General features: G+C 39.5%; 1 protein-coding gene across 1 annotated transcript; it reads left to right on the plus strand.

The window, feature by feature from the left end:
* Window positions 1-1,710: 1,710 nt before the first annotated feature.
* Window positions 1,711-14,568, plus strand: il13ra1 (interleukin 13 receptor, alpha 1). The gene is made up of 10 exons (XM_071478028.1): window positions 1,711-2,480; window positions 2,834-2,982; window positions 4,279-4,402; window positions 4,535-4,634; window positions 7,541-7,731; window positions 8,090-8,220; window positions 10,605-10,728; window positions 10,955-11,051; window positions 11,141-11,216; window positions 11,922-14,568. The coding sequence occupies exons 1-10, from the start codon at window positions 2,297-2,299 to the stop codon at window positions 12,015-12,017; spliced, it is 1,272 nt and encodes a 423-aa protein (XP_071334129.1). The 5' UTR covers window positions 1,711-2,296; the 3' UTR covers window positions 12,018-14,568.
* Window positions 14,569-16,009: the final 1,441 nt, after the last annotated feature.

The raw sequence follows: 16,009 nt of genomic DNA on the forward strand, positions 1-16,009 counted from the left end.
TATTTTCTCGTCTGTGCTTGGAACTTTCAAACTTTTTTTTATTGTTTTAAAGAAGTTTGTGATTCTGGATCCGCGAAAGATGCTATGGAAACCCCCACAATGGTCACTGAAATAACTTGAAACTGACAAAAAGAATAATACATTAAAATTTACTGAAAATTAACTAATGAAAATCAGACATTGCTTTTGAATTGTGGTTCAAAAGAATAATTTAAAAAACAAACTACTGAAACTGGCCTGGACAAAAATGATGGTACCCCTAGGAAAGATTGAAAATAATTTGACCATAGGGACATGTTAAACTAAGGTGTGTCCTGTAATTAGCATCACAGGTGTCTTCAACCTTGTAATCAGTCAGTCTGCCTATTTAAAGGGTGAAAAGTAGTCACTGTGCTGTTTGGTATCATGGTGTGTACCACACTGCACATGGACCACAGAAAGCCAAGGAGAGAGTTGTCTCGGGCGATTAGAAAGAAAATTATAGACAAGTACGTTAAAGGTAAAGGCTATAAGACCATCTCCAAGCAGCTTGATGTCCCTGTGGCTACAGTTGCACATATTATTCAGAAGTTTAAGGTCCACAGGACTGTAGCCAACCTCCCTGGACGTGGCCGCAAGAGGAAAATTGATGACAAATTGAAGAGACGGATAATGCGAATGGTAACCAAAGAGCCCAGAACAACTTCCAAAGAGATTAGAGGTGAACTCCAAGGTCAAGGTACATCAGTGTCAGATCGCACCATCCGTCGCTGTTTGAGCCAAAGTGGACTTCACGGAAGACGACCGAGGAGGACACCACTGTTGAAAGCAAATCATAAAAAAGCGAGACTGGAATTTACCAAAATTCATATTGACAAGCCACAAAGCTTCTGGGAGAATTCCTTTGGACAGATGAGCTTTTTGGCAAGTCACATCAGCTCTATGTTCACGGACGCAAAAATGAAGCATACAAAGAAAAGAACACTGTACCTACTGTGAAACATGGAGGAGGCTCGGTTTTGTTCTGGGGCTGCTTTGCTGCTTCTGGCACAGGGTGTCTTGAATCTGTGCAGGGTACAATGAAATCTCAAGACTATCAAGGCATTCTGGAGCAAAATGTGCTGCCTAGTGTCAGAAAGCTTGGTCTCAGTCGCAGGCCATGGGTCCTCCAACAGGATAATGACCCAAAACACACAGCTAAAAACACCCAAGAATGGCTAAGAACAAAACATTGGACTATTCTGAAGTGGCCTTCGATGAGCCCTGATCTAAATCCTATTGAACATGTGTGGAAGGAGCTGAGACATGCAGTCTGGAGAAGGCACCCTTCAAACCTGAGACAGCTGGAGCAGTTTGCTCATGAGGAGTGGGCCTAAATACCTGCTGACAGGTGCAGAAGTCTCATTGAGAGTTACAGGAATCGCTTGATTGCAGTGATTGCCTGTGCAACAAAATATTAAGTTAAGGGTACCATCATTTTTGTCCAGGCCAGTTTCAGTAGTTTGTTTTTTAAATGATTCTGTTGAACCACAATTCAAAAGCAATGTCTGATTTTCATGAGTTAATTTTCAGTACATTTTTATGTATTATTCCTTTTGTCAATTTCAAGTTCTTTCAGTGACCATTGTGGGTTTTCCTTTCTTTAACGGAAGGGTACCAACAATTTTGTCCAGGTGTGTGTGTGTATATACACATATATATATATATAAAAGTCAGTTTGTCTTTCTACCAAACTATAACATAAGCTGTGTTTTCTTATTGATTTGTCAGTTGTGTGCATATTGTGTTTCTGACTTTTTTCAAGTGCCCTGAACTTTTGTAACAATAAGATTACATCATTTCTAGGGTGAATTTTCTCCAATATCCACATTTAAATGTTCTTCCTGGGGGTATTGGGTGGGTGGTTCCCTTCTTTGTCACCCCTGATGAGTTCACATCTGAAGGGTGTGATAACGTGTCACCAGCTAATAGGCAGTGATTCATTCCCGTCTAGGCCTTGTTAAGTTGGAAATCATGGGCCTGTCGCAGCTTGTGGATGTTTATCAGTTGTAAGTTTGATTCCTGTTACTGAAGGGTCGATTTGATGAAGCATGAATAATGTGACGTTATTGACATGACATAATATTGCAGGAAAAGTCCACACAGGGATCAGGACATTTCCTTGTTCTTTACACTCGCACTATGTGAAAGCGTGTTTGCTGACCTCATAAAACAAAAAAAGAGAAGAGAAAAAAAAAAAAAAAAAAAGGGGAAGCTCTCCGCCCAGCTCCCACCTCCTACTTCTGCGTGCCTTGGACCGAATAAGCTGGAAACTGCTATGAAACACGGACAGTTACTCTCTTCCTTTTCTAAAGCACAGCAGGCAGCTCGCCGGACAGCTGCGCGTCTCCTGGAGGAAAACACACGGACGGCGGCGGGAAAAGAAACTATCAGCAGGATGTTTAAAGGTTCAGACCTTTTCCTTTTAGGCTGCCTGTGTCTAACGGTCGACTCCCAAACAGGTAAGGACACTTGTATATCATCTTGCCTTGTTGTTATTTACCTCCCTGAGGGCAGTTTTCCAGTCCGTCCCTTTTCCAGGTTACGTGCGTGTTTCCCAGTGCTGACGTCACGTCTGGGATTTGAGGGGATTTGAGACTGAGGCTGTGAATGTGACCCCCCCCCCCCCCCCCCCCCCCCCCCCCCGAAAATCACATCTGAAACGGGTTATCTCTGAGTTAGCTGGTTCAGTTTAGGCGGATGTGTCACTATTAATATAGTCGTCTGTTCTGAGGGTAGTTATGTGGCACAAATCAGCGTGGACACTGAAGTCCTGTGTTACCTGATTTCTGTCTGTCTCTTTCTCCACCCTAAGGCCAAATCCTGCCACCACAACATTTGTTTCTACTGTGGAGGGATGATTTCAATCCAGTGCTGACCTGGGCACCACCACAGCTTTCAGTTTCAAACTGCAGCTATCAAGTGACGACACAAACCAAGGAGATGTACAGCAAAGCTTATTATGTAAGTACACTGATATTTCTCCAATTGGTGAAACGTAATTCTGTCTGAAAACTGTGCATGTTGTTCATGAAAGGTTTCATGAATGCAACTCCTGTAAATCTTAATTGTGGATAACTTCACCTACACCAAAGTATCCCACCAGTTATAATAATACCCAAAGTTAATGGTCTTAAATTAGTAGTTTAAATATTTCCAGGATACACAACTACTCTGGAAGCACAAATTCAAATTCAATGCACTGCTGTGAGCAGAGCTAATTACACTATACAGGGGTCATTATTTATATACACTGTTCCCAGAAACTGCCTGGAAAATAAACTTGCATAAACAACCACCATAATTACAGGATGACACTGGCTTTATTATATGTTATCTGTTTGTTAAATGTTTATATTATTAAAGCATCTGGGGAATTTCTTACTCTCTGCATTTCTTACAAAGCCTTGTCTCTATCATGCTTATCAGCTAGCCCCAGCCAGTCCTTTCACTCTATGATAGTGACTCACCTTCGCCTCCAGTCTGCCCTGAAAACATAGTACTGCTCAGAGGGCCTATTATAACCTCTTGAATTATAAGGACAGCAATAGCTGAAGCCCTTGTCAAGCAACGGTCACCACCACTGCAAAGAAACCACGTTCGGCAGCAGAGAAAACAAAGCAGAGAAAATATATTCTGCTACAAGTAAAGGTTTTTATTCAAATAAACGTACAGAAGTACCACATTGAAGTGTTCCAGATGGCCAGGATGGAGCAAATTTGAACCACTTTATTTCCAGCTGGGTAGTTCAGTCTGTAAGAACATACTCTGTTTTAGAGGCTGATCATATGTTAATTTGTAAAATCTCAATCTGCAGAGTAACTAGTAACTATAGCTGTCAAATAAATGATAAATAGATGAACTAAATTGTCAGTAGGGAAGTAGAGGTAGTTAGCAGTAGCATCAAATGAAAATACCCGAGTGTAAGTGACTCAGAATTGTACTTAAGTACAGGTCTCCATCACTGACTGTATTTAAACTCTAGATTTTGTCATAGACCACCTAAATGAATTTCATGCCTCATGCTAACAAGCTAAATCACAGATCACTAACAACAACACAGCACACACAGACGATCAATAATCTTGCTGGTGATGTATTCCTACATCATAATAAGAAATGGGCAGGACATGCTTGCTTTCTCTGAAACAACTTCACAGCTACCTGTTACCTGTAATGTGTGTGGTTGTCTCATTGTTAATAATACTGATGATGGTTTGATTGTTCACTTTGCGTTTTTATTTTTTGTGTGTGTTTCAGGAAAATCAGTCACTTTCCTGGACAGATGACATAGTGATGGAAGGGGGATATCTGCACTTGTCTGTCAAAACTAAATGTAATGGCACGGAAAGTGTGCCGACTGTCCTCGTCGTCGATTACAAAGGTAGCTGATTTGCTCACCATCACCCCTAATAAGAACTGATTTTGTTTTCAAAGTCTGATTGCTTGGACTGGATTAATGGCTATGTACTTGTTTGTTTATTGGGATGTTTGTATGCATTTCTGTTCCTCCCAGAGATGGTGAAGAGTTTGCAGTGCCTCGTTCATTCCTCCAATCACGCGCATTGCTCCTGGGAGCCAACCAGTCTTGGTCCAGTTCTCAGTTTTTTCTATCAGTATGTATTTTATTTTATTCAGTTTTTTTTTTTGTTACTTTTAATTAGGGCTGTCAGTGTTAACGTGTTATTCACAATGAGAATAAAGGCCGAGCATAACGCTTTTTTAAAATTGTGTTAATCACGTGCCACCAAAGATTTTTTTATTTTACACCGTCACTGGTTCTGTTGCCAAAGATTCTAGCGCGCTACATTCTGGAGCAAAAGGGGGAGGGTTCCGGTCTGCATGAAGGGGCGTGTCGGGAGACCTAAAGTGTTTAAATCTAATGCCTGAATCGTCGTTGGTGAAGATCGAATGAGTTGGAAAATAGAAATATAACTTACCCAGAGCTTGTGTACGGATAAATAAATTATCAGACATCTTCATAATTACACGTCAGACATGCTAACGTTAGCTTCTAGTTCTGACAGGCTGATGGTTATGTGTTGTCAAGCAAGAGAAAACAGTTCTGAAATGCAAAATAAAAGAATTTTAATCATGTGATAAAACGTGTGATTTAAGAGTTTTAAGAAAGATTAAGAAAAAATGTATCGTTTGACAGCCCTACTTTAAATGTATTATACATACACAAGAAAAGTGCACTGGGAAGAAGAGCTGTAGATTTAAGGTTGTCTCAGCTCAACTCATTGTTACACAGTACATGTAAGCTGTATTGCACTATTTCCTGCTAAGCAGTAGTCAACTTTGGTTTCGTCACATAAGACCCAGAGTGAGCCCAAATGTAAGTAATGAGCTTGGGTTCATTTAAGGCCACATTCCTTATATTTAATGGCTCAGCTTTTTATCAGTGCAAGCGGGTGTCAGTTCAGTTTAGGCATTGTTTATCAACTATGTGGGGCTTATATTTGTTGGGGCACAAGCCATATTTGGTAATGTAGCGTTAAGTGATGAGGATGGACTCTTTTCTCCAGCCAGCCATAACCAGACAACCACTGGCATTGGCATAACCACATTTGAAGTTCATAATCAAATGTTAAAATGTATTGCATGATCTTGCTTTTCAAACTAAACAGTAGGTCTGAAAATATCGTCAGCAATATACTCCTATATAACTTTTAGTATATTCAGTTTATTTTTTAATTCACAAGGTTAAGCTCATGAATACCAATCTGTCACAGGCAAGTGCCAAATTACTGTGGTGAGAATTAAGGAAGTCACAAGTCAAGTTATATGAAATTCTTATGATCAGCCCCAGCTTCCACATTTACATCATTTAAGATACAATGGTTGTGAAAACTTTAGTTTAACTTTCAACATTAACAAAAACTGTTGCAGCTGCTTAAGTGTTAGAAATCTGACTGATATTTAACATTTTGTTACACGTAGCGTTCATCTGCAATATGCAATATGAGTCAAAACTTCAGATGGAATGATCATTTTTGCATTTCAGTTTCACTGAGAAACTATAAAATGATGATGTGATTTTTGTTGTGGCTTGTACCAAACGAGCATGTTTCCTTACATCTGGGGAATATGATAGAATATGATTTGTATTTCTCATGTCTGTAGGACCACAACATTTATGGTGCTAACAATGCACAACAATGTTGTCACACGTTTTACCTATATCCAAAAAAAAAAATTTGCGGCCCTACTAGAAATCATAACTACATCTTCTCTACATCTTGAACTTAAATATCTAGAAAAATGCAAATATTCAAAAAAATCGAAGTCAAGTTATGTCATGTCATGTGATGATTACAAAGTCAAAGTTAAGTTGTCAGTGAAGCAAATCTCTGGTCCTCAAATTTGTGTCTCAAGTCTGACTCCTTTGCCTGACAGTTTTCCCCATTCCATCATTACCATGGACATGGCTACTGTAATTTATTTTATCCACCCATCCCCCCACATCCTTTCCCTCTGCTGTAAACACTCAATAAAGTCTCAAGTATGTATGAATCTGCGTATAAAAATAGTCACTGAAAAATGCACCACTTGTGTTTCTGAGGGAAATTTCAGGTTCTAAAGCTGCTAAAAGCTCCACTATTTTCACAAGCTAGTGGCTAACTGTATTTATCTGCTTATTGGGGCTGAGCAGGTAGTTTACAGGAGAGCTTTTTCACTGAAAACAGCGGCCTTGTGCTGCTGAAAATTACATAGTACATAGTACAATTACTAGTGAGTGGTTAGGACATACACTACATGGATACAGATTCTCTGAGCAGGAGTTCCTGCTGTGAATTCCAGCTAGCTGGATACTTTCCTGCATGGTATTCCCCTTCTCTCTGTTCCATTTCCTGTCTTTCTACATTTGTCCTATCAAAGAATAAAGGCATAAAATGGCCAAGACATCATCGTTTCATACATTGTTAGTGTAAAATATCTGTTAATAGCTGCTTCAGTTTTTCAAAATCTCTGTAGAAGAAGCAGTTAAACCTCACAGAGTGTATGAAATATTTCTTGGCTGGCTGCAGTGACTTTCTGAAGTGTTGTTATCAACATGAGGCTGCCAGGCAACTAGTGGAGACTTCGGGAAGTCACTGCACCCTGCCAAGATAATCATTAGACCACCTAACAATTGGGTGGTTTTTGGTGTTTGTATGGGTGAAACAATAAGATAAAAATGTTAGTGAGCTTAGAGGTGCTGGAAGGCTGAAGTGTTTCCAGAAAGCCAAACTGACCAGCTGCTGGCTATTGCATCATATGCAAGAGACAGTCACAAGAGAGATGTCAATATTCTCATCAAACTCTCGGCACGGAAATGAACGTCATCTTTCCCAAAATGTTGCACTTTTTTAACTTTTATTGAACAGTATTTAACACTGTTTTATGTCTGTTCCTCTTGGCCCAGTAAGATCTGGGTTTATTTAAATGTATGTTCATTTTATTAATTCATTGTTTTATTAATTTACTTCTTCAGTGTGCAGCATGAAAGTTAATCACCATTTTTCTCTGTCTTTCCTAGACTAGTGGTTGACAGGGTAGATAACCACATGTCCCCTCTACAAGAGTGCTCATCATACACTCATACTAAAGACATCAGGACTGGTTGTGATCTGCACATCCAAGATGTGGATGCCATCCGCATCTTGTTTAATGGAACAGTGAACAACACACTTTTCAGGAACACTTTCAGGAAAGAACTTGCCGATAATGGTACGCAGCAAAGCGGATATTGTGCTTCCCCATTCTGTTGCACAGTTTTAAGAAGAATTGCTCTGTGTCCTTTCTTAGTTATTGTGTGGTGAGAATGTGTGTGTGCGTATGTCTGCTTGTGTGTTTGCACTTGTGTAATATGTGGGGTATGACACAATCGAGAACTTAAAACTTTAGGCCACACACAATGCAGCCATTTTAGGAGAACAAATATACGTGTGTGTGTGTGTGTGTGTGTGTGTGTGTGGGTGGATGGGTGGAAGTGGTGGTGGTGGTGGTGGTTTGGGGGTTTCAAGATTGGGTCTGACTATGACTGGATTGTGGTTACTATTGCTCTGTCATGTCTCTCTCTGCACAGTGAGACCACCTCCTCTTGAGTGGACAGTCGTTAAGGCTGGGGACAAATTCAATATCAGCTGGACTCCTCCTGATCTCAGAAATGTGAACTGGGATTTCATAATTAATTACACTGAGTGTAATAAAGAATCGGTAAGAAACACAACTCTACAATTTTTGTCTCTACTATATTTAACTATATTTAATACTATATTTAAATTTTGTTGTGTTTTATTTAGTTATTGTATGTAAAAATCCAGGGGACACAAACAACAGCGAGGCGGTATGGCAGAAGGACCGTGTGTAAATTGAGTGGAGCAAGATGATGTAAGCGTGTTATATTCAGAGACAAGGCCATTGGTTGATGAGTTTGTGTAGTTGTAGGTGAGCTCACTCTCCTGCATGTCCATTAGAACAGGTATACTAATGCTCTTGATGTTCCTATATGTGATCGTCGTTGTTAGGGGACCGGGATGCTAACATTGAGTAGCACAGCCTTTATGATCTGACACTGTTAAATCGATGCCATTTAGGTTGCAGGGAGTAGTTCCAGAGGAGCCGACAAGGTCCAGTGAATGACCTTTAGTGTCTGTGGGGAAGTTAACGTGCTGAGGGAATTCGAGAGGGTTCGTGAGTTCTTCAGAAAATAAAGATGTGAGTCACTCAGACTGTTCACTAATGGCAAGAGAGGCTGATCTGGGAGGATGATAAATAAGAAAAAGTAATAGAGGTTGGGAGCCAGCATATTAAAAAGAGCAAGACATTCAAATTACATAGCCTGTTGTACAGGCATGGTTAAAACCACACATGTTGACTGATGGAGCACTGCAAGACCACCACCCCGCCCAGTTGTGCGTGGCTTGTCAATGTACACAAACCCAGGGGGGTAGCTAGGTTTATTGTTAAATACTCATTAGGGAGCTGCCAAGTTTTGGTCAGAAGTCAATATTGTGTCATTTATAAAAGGTGCTTTGTTATTTAAAGATTTTATATTTAATACGGCAATTTTAGTATCAATGATGTCACTGCGATGAGATGACTGAGGCGCATTACAGTTTATAGTAAATAAATTTTGTGGGTTAACCCACCCATTGGTTTGTGAGTCACCGTTTTGAAGCCTTGAGTTTGTAATTTGGCTGTCGCCATCTTGGATTTTTGAAACCAGAAGAAACCATATTCGGTCAAAAAGGTGGAGCTGAGGAGTGAGTGAGTGGTGGATCTGACCTGTTCTGTACTCTATCCTGATTGTCAGACAGTTTGCCATGTGTGGTGCAGTCTGTCAGTCACATGGCAGCCACGCCCAAATGCATCCCCTGCTTTATGGTCTATTTTCCCCTAAATGGACCATACTTAAAAAAATGAACATCATGTTGTATTGGAGAAGACTTGAAACTAGTGATTGAGACCATAAATTCATTAGAGAAAACGTTTACTGAGGTAATAAATAATAAAAATAAATAAGTCAGAAGTAGAGACATTTTCCCCTAAACTTCAATGCAATCTGACTTCTTTTTACGACCAGTGGAGTCGTCCCCTGATGGTCATTAGATAGAATGCAGCTTTAAGGCTCTTAAGCATTGGCTTCACTTTTCAGACCTGGAGTCTGGAGTACAGACTGGAACATGCAAAACGTTGTGTGCAGTCTGAAATTCCTTTGTGCCTGAGAGAGTCATTGATTTGCTGAGAGGCACATTGTTAAAAATCTGCCTTGTCTGTCAGTCTGTCTCGAATGATGCAGAGTTCAGCAAAAGGGGTGGGGGTATCTCAACATCTATGTGATGGATCAACACCAAATTTTGTAGAGACATCCTTTGAATTTTCAACTAGCGCCATCATAAGGTTAACATTTGTGGTTTTGGCTGGTGGTTTGATCCCCGGCTCCTCTAGTCCATGTGTCCAAGTGTCCTTTGGCGAGATACTGAACACCAAATTGCCCCTGATGGCTGTTCCATCAGTGTATGGGTAAATGTGGCAAGTATTGTAAGGCGCTTTGAGTGGTCGATAAGACTAGAAAAGCGTTATATCATTGCAGTCCATTTATCATTCAATGACATTTGATACAGACATTAATTTTCCACTCCGGATGGATTGTTATCACTTTGCTGATCCCCTGACTTTTAATCAGGACTTTTTTTGTATTTTCACAATACCTTGGTTTATGACCAATTACCTGCAAAACTAAGAAAACAAACCAACAGAGCTGCTCGTTTGGTTGTAGACTCTTTGTCTTGTTTGAACATTGGACAAATTAATTTTCAAGTCTCATTTGTGAACCCAAAAAAAAAATGCTTTTGTCAATTTTTTGGAAATTACACTTGAAAACCATATCAATCACAATACATGAATGCACATAAGTTGGTGTTTCAACTGCAGCATTATATAAAAAGTAGTGGTTACATTCACTATAAGGTATGCAGTTGGTTCTAAGCATCATATTATGACAGCTATAGATTGTCTCCATTGAATTCAGTCATATTGCTGTATCTACTATGGAGCTGATTAATCACTATTGTAATTGTGCCTTCATTTTCTCTCAGGTTAAATCCATTCCAGGAGCAACATCAACTCATCTTAACGTGATCCCTCACTGTCAATATCGCATGGTTATGAAAGCAAAGTCTAACAATGGTGAGACGCCATGGAGTGACGAGAAGTATTTTGGTATGTTCATCTTGTGTTTTTGTCTTGTTGAAGAATTTCACTGCAAAATGAACTGTGCAGAAATATAAAGCCACCATTTGAAGGATGTGAAAATGCTGCTGCCATCTAGAGGCTGTTGTAAGTTGTGATTGGGTTTTAAATTCTCTGTAAAAGCACTCCGGTTAAATTTTGACTTCAAAGCTGTATAAGTCACTGAGCTGATCGTTGCTTATGTTTTTGCATGCAGATGCAGAAGTAGATCCTAATGCGATGGTGTATGCTGCCATCATCATCCCACTGATGTTTGCTGGCCTGGCAGTCCTGATGATTGTGTGTTGCAGGAAGTATGTAAAGTCTGCACCTTTTATGCTTGGCTCCTATTAATTGCTGTCTTTTTCTTGTTTGCTTCTAATATTTGACTCTCACTGTGCAGGAATAAGGAACACATCTTCCCCAAAGTACCACAGCCTCGGGACCTCCTCAGCGATATTTCTGACAACAACAATAAGGTGACACCCTTTTTTTTCTTAAGTATAGGTTTACTCCCTGATTGCCCTGCCTCCTAAGATTATTAAAGGACTCGTAAGACATTTTGTGAAGGAGGTTGAGGAGGCAGATGCCACTCTCATGTCCATAAGTTAGGCATTATACATGAAATGTTAAGTGTAAAAAAGGCACATTGTGTCTTTGTGCCTGGTGCAGTAACCTTGTGTCTGTTGCCAGGCAACCTATGCTGACAAAAAGATACAAATAGTCTGGCACATAAGCCTCCTTAAGATAACAACCCATCACTTTTACACATTACAGAAGATATTAAGTGTTAAATATTAAACCTTATGCTGGTAAGAATGCTTCGTTACCTTTGGACACAGTCAAGCTTGCTGTTTCACCTTGTTCCCAGTCTTTGTGCTAAGCTAAGCTAAGAGCAAAAAAAAAAAAAGCCCAAAATGTCTTAACTGTTCTCTTAACAAAAATGACAGTAATAATGGAAGTTAGAAAAAAATAATAATTAGACAAAATAACAAGAACACCTTAGGATATCTGGAAACACCATAAAGTTCGGCTTCAGAAGTTATACTCACCAGTTCTCCAGCCAGATGTGCCCATAATCACAGCAACTGTGCTACTTTAGAAAATGATGTTTTGTTCTTGAATGTCACACTGAGTTTGGTTTTCTTTCACACACTAACATTGTTTCTTCCTCTTTTCCTCAGAGCACTGTTTGCGATCTATACATCCCGGCAGAGGAAGAGGAGAACTGTAAAATCATTCTGGTGAAAGATCCCCAAATCAGCAAACTAGACTACTGACACATGTCTGTAGTGGTGACAGCTTGTATCTGAACAAATGAGAGTCTCTGAAATTCTTGTTGAACTGACTCAACAAAAAAAAAAAGGAAGACCTCTCTGTTTTATTGATGCATCCAGGAGATTCTGCTTGTCAAAACTTTGCACAGACTTTGAGCCCTTTTTTTTTTTGACATGTTGAGCGTGTCAAGGGATATGTCAACTCGAAACTCCTTTGAGCAAAAAAGAGTGGCAGCTAAAATATTCTTGTGCACCGTTGTTCACCAAGTTACACTGAATGACGTGGAACTGAAGGTCCTTATCAGGACGGGCCAAACATGCAATGTTGAGTTCACACTGTTATCAATAAACTTCTATTCTTTATCACCGTGTTAGATTTACACACAGCAGCAGTTCCCCCAGGAAACGTAACCCTTTAGTTACCGTATATTTGCCCTTGTTCGGATTTGTGCAATAATTCCACCATTACCACATTGTCTGTCCTCGACCATTACTCTATGTGACTGAAAGCCCCCCACTGCACTGCTCTGCTTCAGACAACACTTTTGGAGGGGGAGCAAACTTTGTGATCAATACCAGTGGTTCTCAAAGTGGGGTCCAAGGAACTGTGGGGAATAATTTGTTTTCACTATAACTGTATCCATAAGTAACACAATGACAGAGTGTACGGCTATTTTGGTCATTGGTTTCAAACACTTTGTATAATAAAAAAGCAAAAAGCTTATCAGATGGGGGACCCTGGGACAAAATCTAATCAAAAGGGTGTCTGCGACCTAACATCTGTCCTTGATGTGAAAGTTTGAGAACCACTGATCTATACAACCTTGTGTCCCTAGAAGTTCTGCAGCAATACAGTGACAACAATGAGTTCACTTGGAAATCAGTTCATTGTTTTAGTATCTACCAAGTATTTAATCGGAAAAATGCTAAGCCTTTGCGTGAGAGTGTGGGAATTTCCTGGTTTTCTTTCTTTTATATCATTTTAAATGAAATATCTTTGGGGTTTTGGACGACTGGTCCACAGCAATTTGGAGACTTTGCTTCTTTTTTTGCATCTTTTGCTTTGTGGGACTTTAATCACTTTTTTATCAGTAATAAGCCTCTATCTCATGATTTATCCAAAGAAAAAAAAACATTAGTGACTGTCTTTGTCCACAGTACATCAACAACCATCACCTATATCCCAATGTGGTCACTATCACTGCTGAAATGTTTGTGTTTGTGTTTTTTTTATTGTTGGTTTGTCTTTAAACATATAACATATTAAGTTTGATTGTCTTTTTATTATCTGTCTAGGGACCAAAGATTAGAGATTTAGGTTTACTCATTTACTGTTGTGCTTTTCTATTGATCAGTGAGAACTATCCATGTCAAATAAACATGCCAACCAGTCTGCTGTATACAAATATACAGTACTCATGTCTCAAGACCAGTATGCTTGTCTACTGTCATCGGTTACCTCCCTGACCACCTCTGTTCAGATAACATCAGCACTGGCAAGATGCTGGAGATTATTAGAACTTAAAAGATTTTTATATACAGTAGGTTTGGTTGGTCAGTGTCTTCAAGTTCGTGGTTTCCTTTATTTCTGTGTTTAGATATTTGTAGAGCTAAAAGTCATCTGAGGGCTATTTCATTTGCTCTGTTGAGAGCATTCTGAAACACAGTTGTAATGAATGTACATGAAGGAGTCCAGGCTTCGGACAGTCGTAGACTTACTCCTTATTTAACAGGGACAGTAGGCTGAAGTCTCCATCTACTGTACCTGTCACCTCCCTCTTTTGTACCTTGAATGTGAAATGACTGAAGCACTCGTGTTAAAAATACTGATATATTATTAGTGCTTTACAGTTTTAAGTTGTTGCCAGTTTCAATGTTCTGATGGGTTCTATCTGTCAGTGATTTATATTTCATTTTATGTTCTTGTATATTTTTTTCCAATGTATTTGCTAGTTGTGATTTTTGCACAGGAGAAAAAGCATTTGTTTCACTTTTTAACATCACATTTCAAAAATCTAAATGTTTGTGTCACTGACTTAAAGGAGCAGTTGGACATTTAAGGAAATGTGCTCAGTCACTTTATTGCCAAGAATTAGATGATAAAACTGGTATTACTCAAATGTCTGTTTGATAAATATGTAGCTAGAGCCAGCAGCAGTTTAGCTTAGCTTATCTTAGCTTAGCTTACTATTTTTTTTTCATCTGAAATAAGAACAGTGAATTACCATTTAAAGAAAGGTTCCCTGGATTTCCCGTCATGTTAAGCTTTTCCTTTAACACAGTGGAACATTCTGTAAACTCTGCATATATATATATATATATATATATACACTTTTATCTGGTCAGTTCTTGTAAATGTATCCCTTACCACTGTGGTCACTATACTAAAGAGCTACTTTTTAAATCATAGTGTGAAAAACTTTTTTTTTTTTAATTAAATTTTTTGTTTTAATCACTTTATGAGTGTTAATGGTTTGTTTACTTATTTGATCAAATATGTAAATGATTTTGTGTAACCATTTATTGCCATTTTGATTAAATGTATAATTATTAATTCAGTGTGATGGTGTATGTGGTCAAATGGCACAGTTCATTTTTTTCTGATGACTAAGCCCACATCAGGAGGGGTGAAAGATGATATAAAAATGAGAGCACAACTCATTCCAGGGACTGGACCGGGTTTTGTTCCTGTGTTTTGATTTACTTGCAGTGAAGCTTTCATTACACTGAACGCAAAAGACTGCTAGTGTTTCATTGAGACGACAAATTGTGTGTTGGAGGATCTGAACTCATCTGGCCCAGGTGAGGATTTCAACACATTTGTAATGTACAGAATCCTCTCTTCTTCCTCATGTTTTTGTCATTAATTTATGAATTCTGCCATATCTCCCCTTTTGCTTCCTGCTGTAACTCTTTGGACCAAATCCAGAATGAAGGTTACAGTCATCTAATTAACAAATTAATAAGGGTGGAAAGAGCTTACAAGCTTAAGCTAATAAGTTTAGCCAAAACTAACCAAACCTCCCCAGACGATAACAGTGTTAAAAGATTATCGGCCAGTGGACCAGGCTGATTGATAATCAGGGTATTCATATGATCTGAACCTACTGTATGAGAAGAATTTCATATTATTCACAAGTTGCAAAAGTTTCACAACATCCACTCACACACATTATGACAGCTGTGAGTGTCATCTTGGTGTCATTTCCTTGGATCAAGTGTAAATGTAAAAGTAAGTGAGTAATTCTGTGTATGACATGTCCTAAGGATTAATGATGAATGGATCTGTGTTAGGAAACAACTGTATTCTAGGTCTACTTACCTGTGGGCAAGTACACACTCACACTCAGACAGAGACTGGTACACCCCAAGGACAGAACACCACACACCCGAAAAAGCAACCTGGTGTATGCAGTCCAATGCAATGAGGAATGCAAAGACCTCTACATTGGAGAAACGAAACAACCATTGCATAAACGCATGGCCCAACACAGGAGAGCTAACTCCTCAGGCTTGGACTCTGCTGTCCACTTACATCTCAAGGAGAAAGCCCACTCCTTTGAGGACAGCAATGTTCACATCCTGGACAGAGAGGACAGGTGGTTTGAAAGAGGAGTGAAAGAAGCCATCTATGTGAAAGTAGAGAAACCATCCCTCAACAGGGGAGGAGGCCTCAGACACCACCTATCTCCAATTTACAATGCTGCCCTTTCATCCCTTCCCAGGAGATTCAACAATTTAACCTCTAAGAGAAACAACTGTTCACAAGTGGCATGTGACTCCAGCGACTGTCGGTATAACACAATAGGGCTCCAACGAAGCCGAAACCAACTCTCCACCAAGACAGTCACTCTAACGACTGTCGTTGGCACATGGAGCACAAAGGGAACCAATGACATCATCAGCCTTGTGAAAACCCCTCCCAGAGGTTAAAAATACCTGGGTCTCCACACCAGATAGTTGGACCAGTCCCAGCCTGGTCAGGTGCGAGAAGG

Source organism: Trachinotus anak, unplaced genomic scaffold (genome assembly GCF_046630095.1).
Source record: "Trachinotus anak isolate AG129_WGS33_773 ecotype Australia unplaced genomic scaffold, CSIRO_AGI_Tana_v1 ptg000005l, whole genome shotgun sequence".
NCBI lineage: Eukaryota > Metazoa > Chordata > Actinopteri > Carangiformes > Carangidae > Trachinotus > Trachinotus anak.

Coding starts and splice junctions, on each gene's coding strand:
- il13ra1 (XM_071478028.1), top strand. CDS start 2,297: ATGAAACACGGACAGTTACTCTCTTCCTTTTCTAAAGCACAGCAGGCA. Junction 4,403..4,534: donor CCTCGTCGTCGATTACAAAG/GTAGCTGATTTG, acceptor TGTTCCTCCCAG/AGATGGTGAAGAGTTTGCAG. Junction 7,732..8,089: donor GAAAGAACTTGCCGATAATG/GTACGCAGCAAA, acceptor CTCTCTGCACAG/TGAGACCACCTCCTCTTGAG.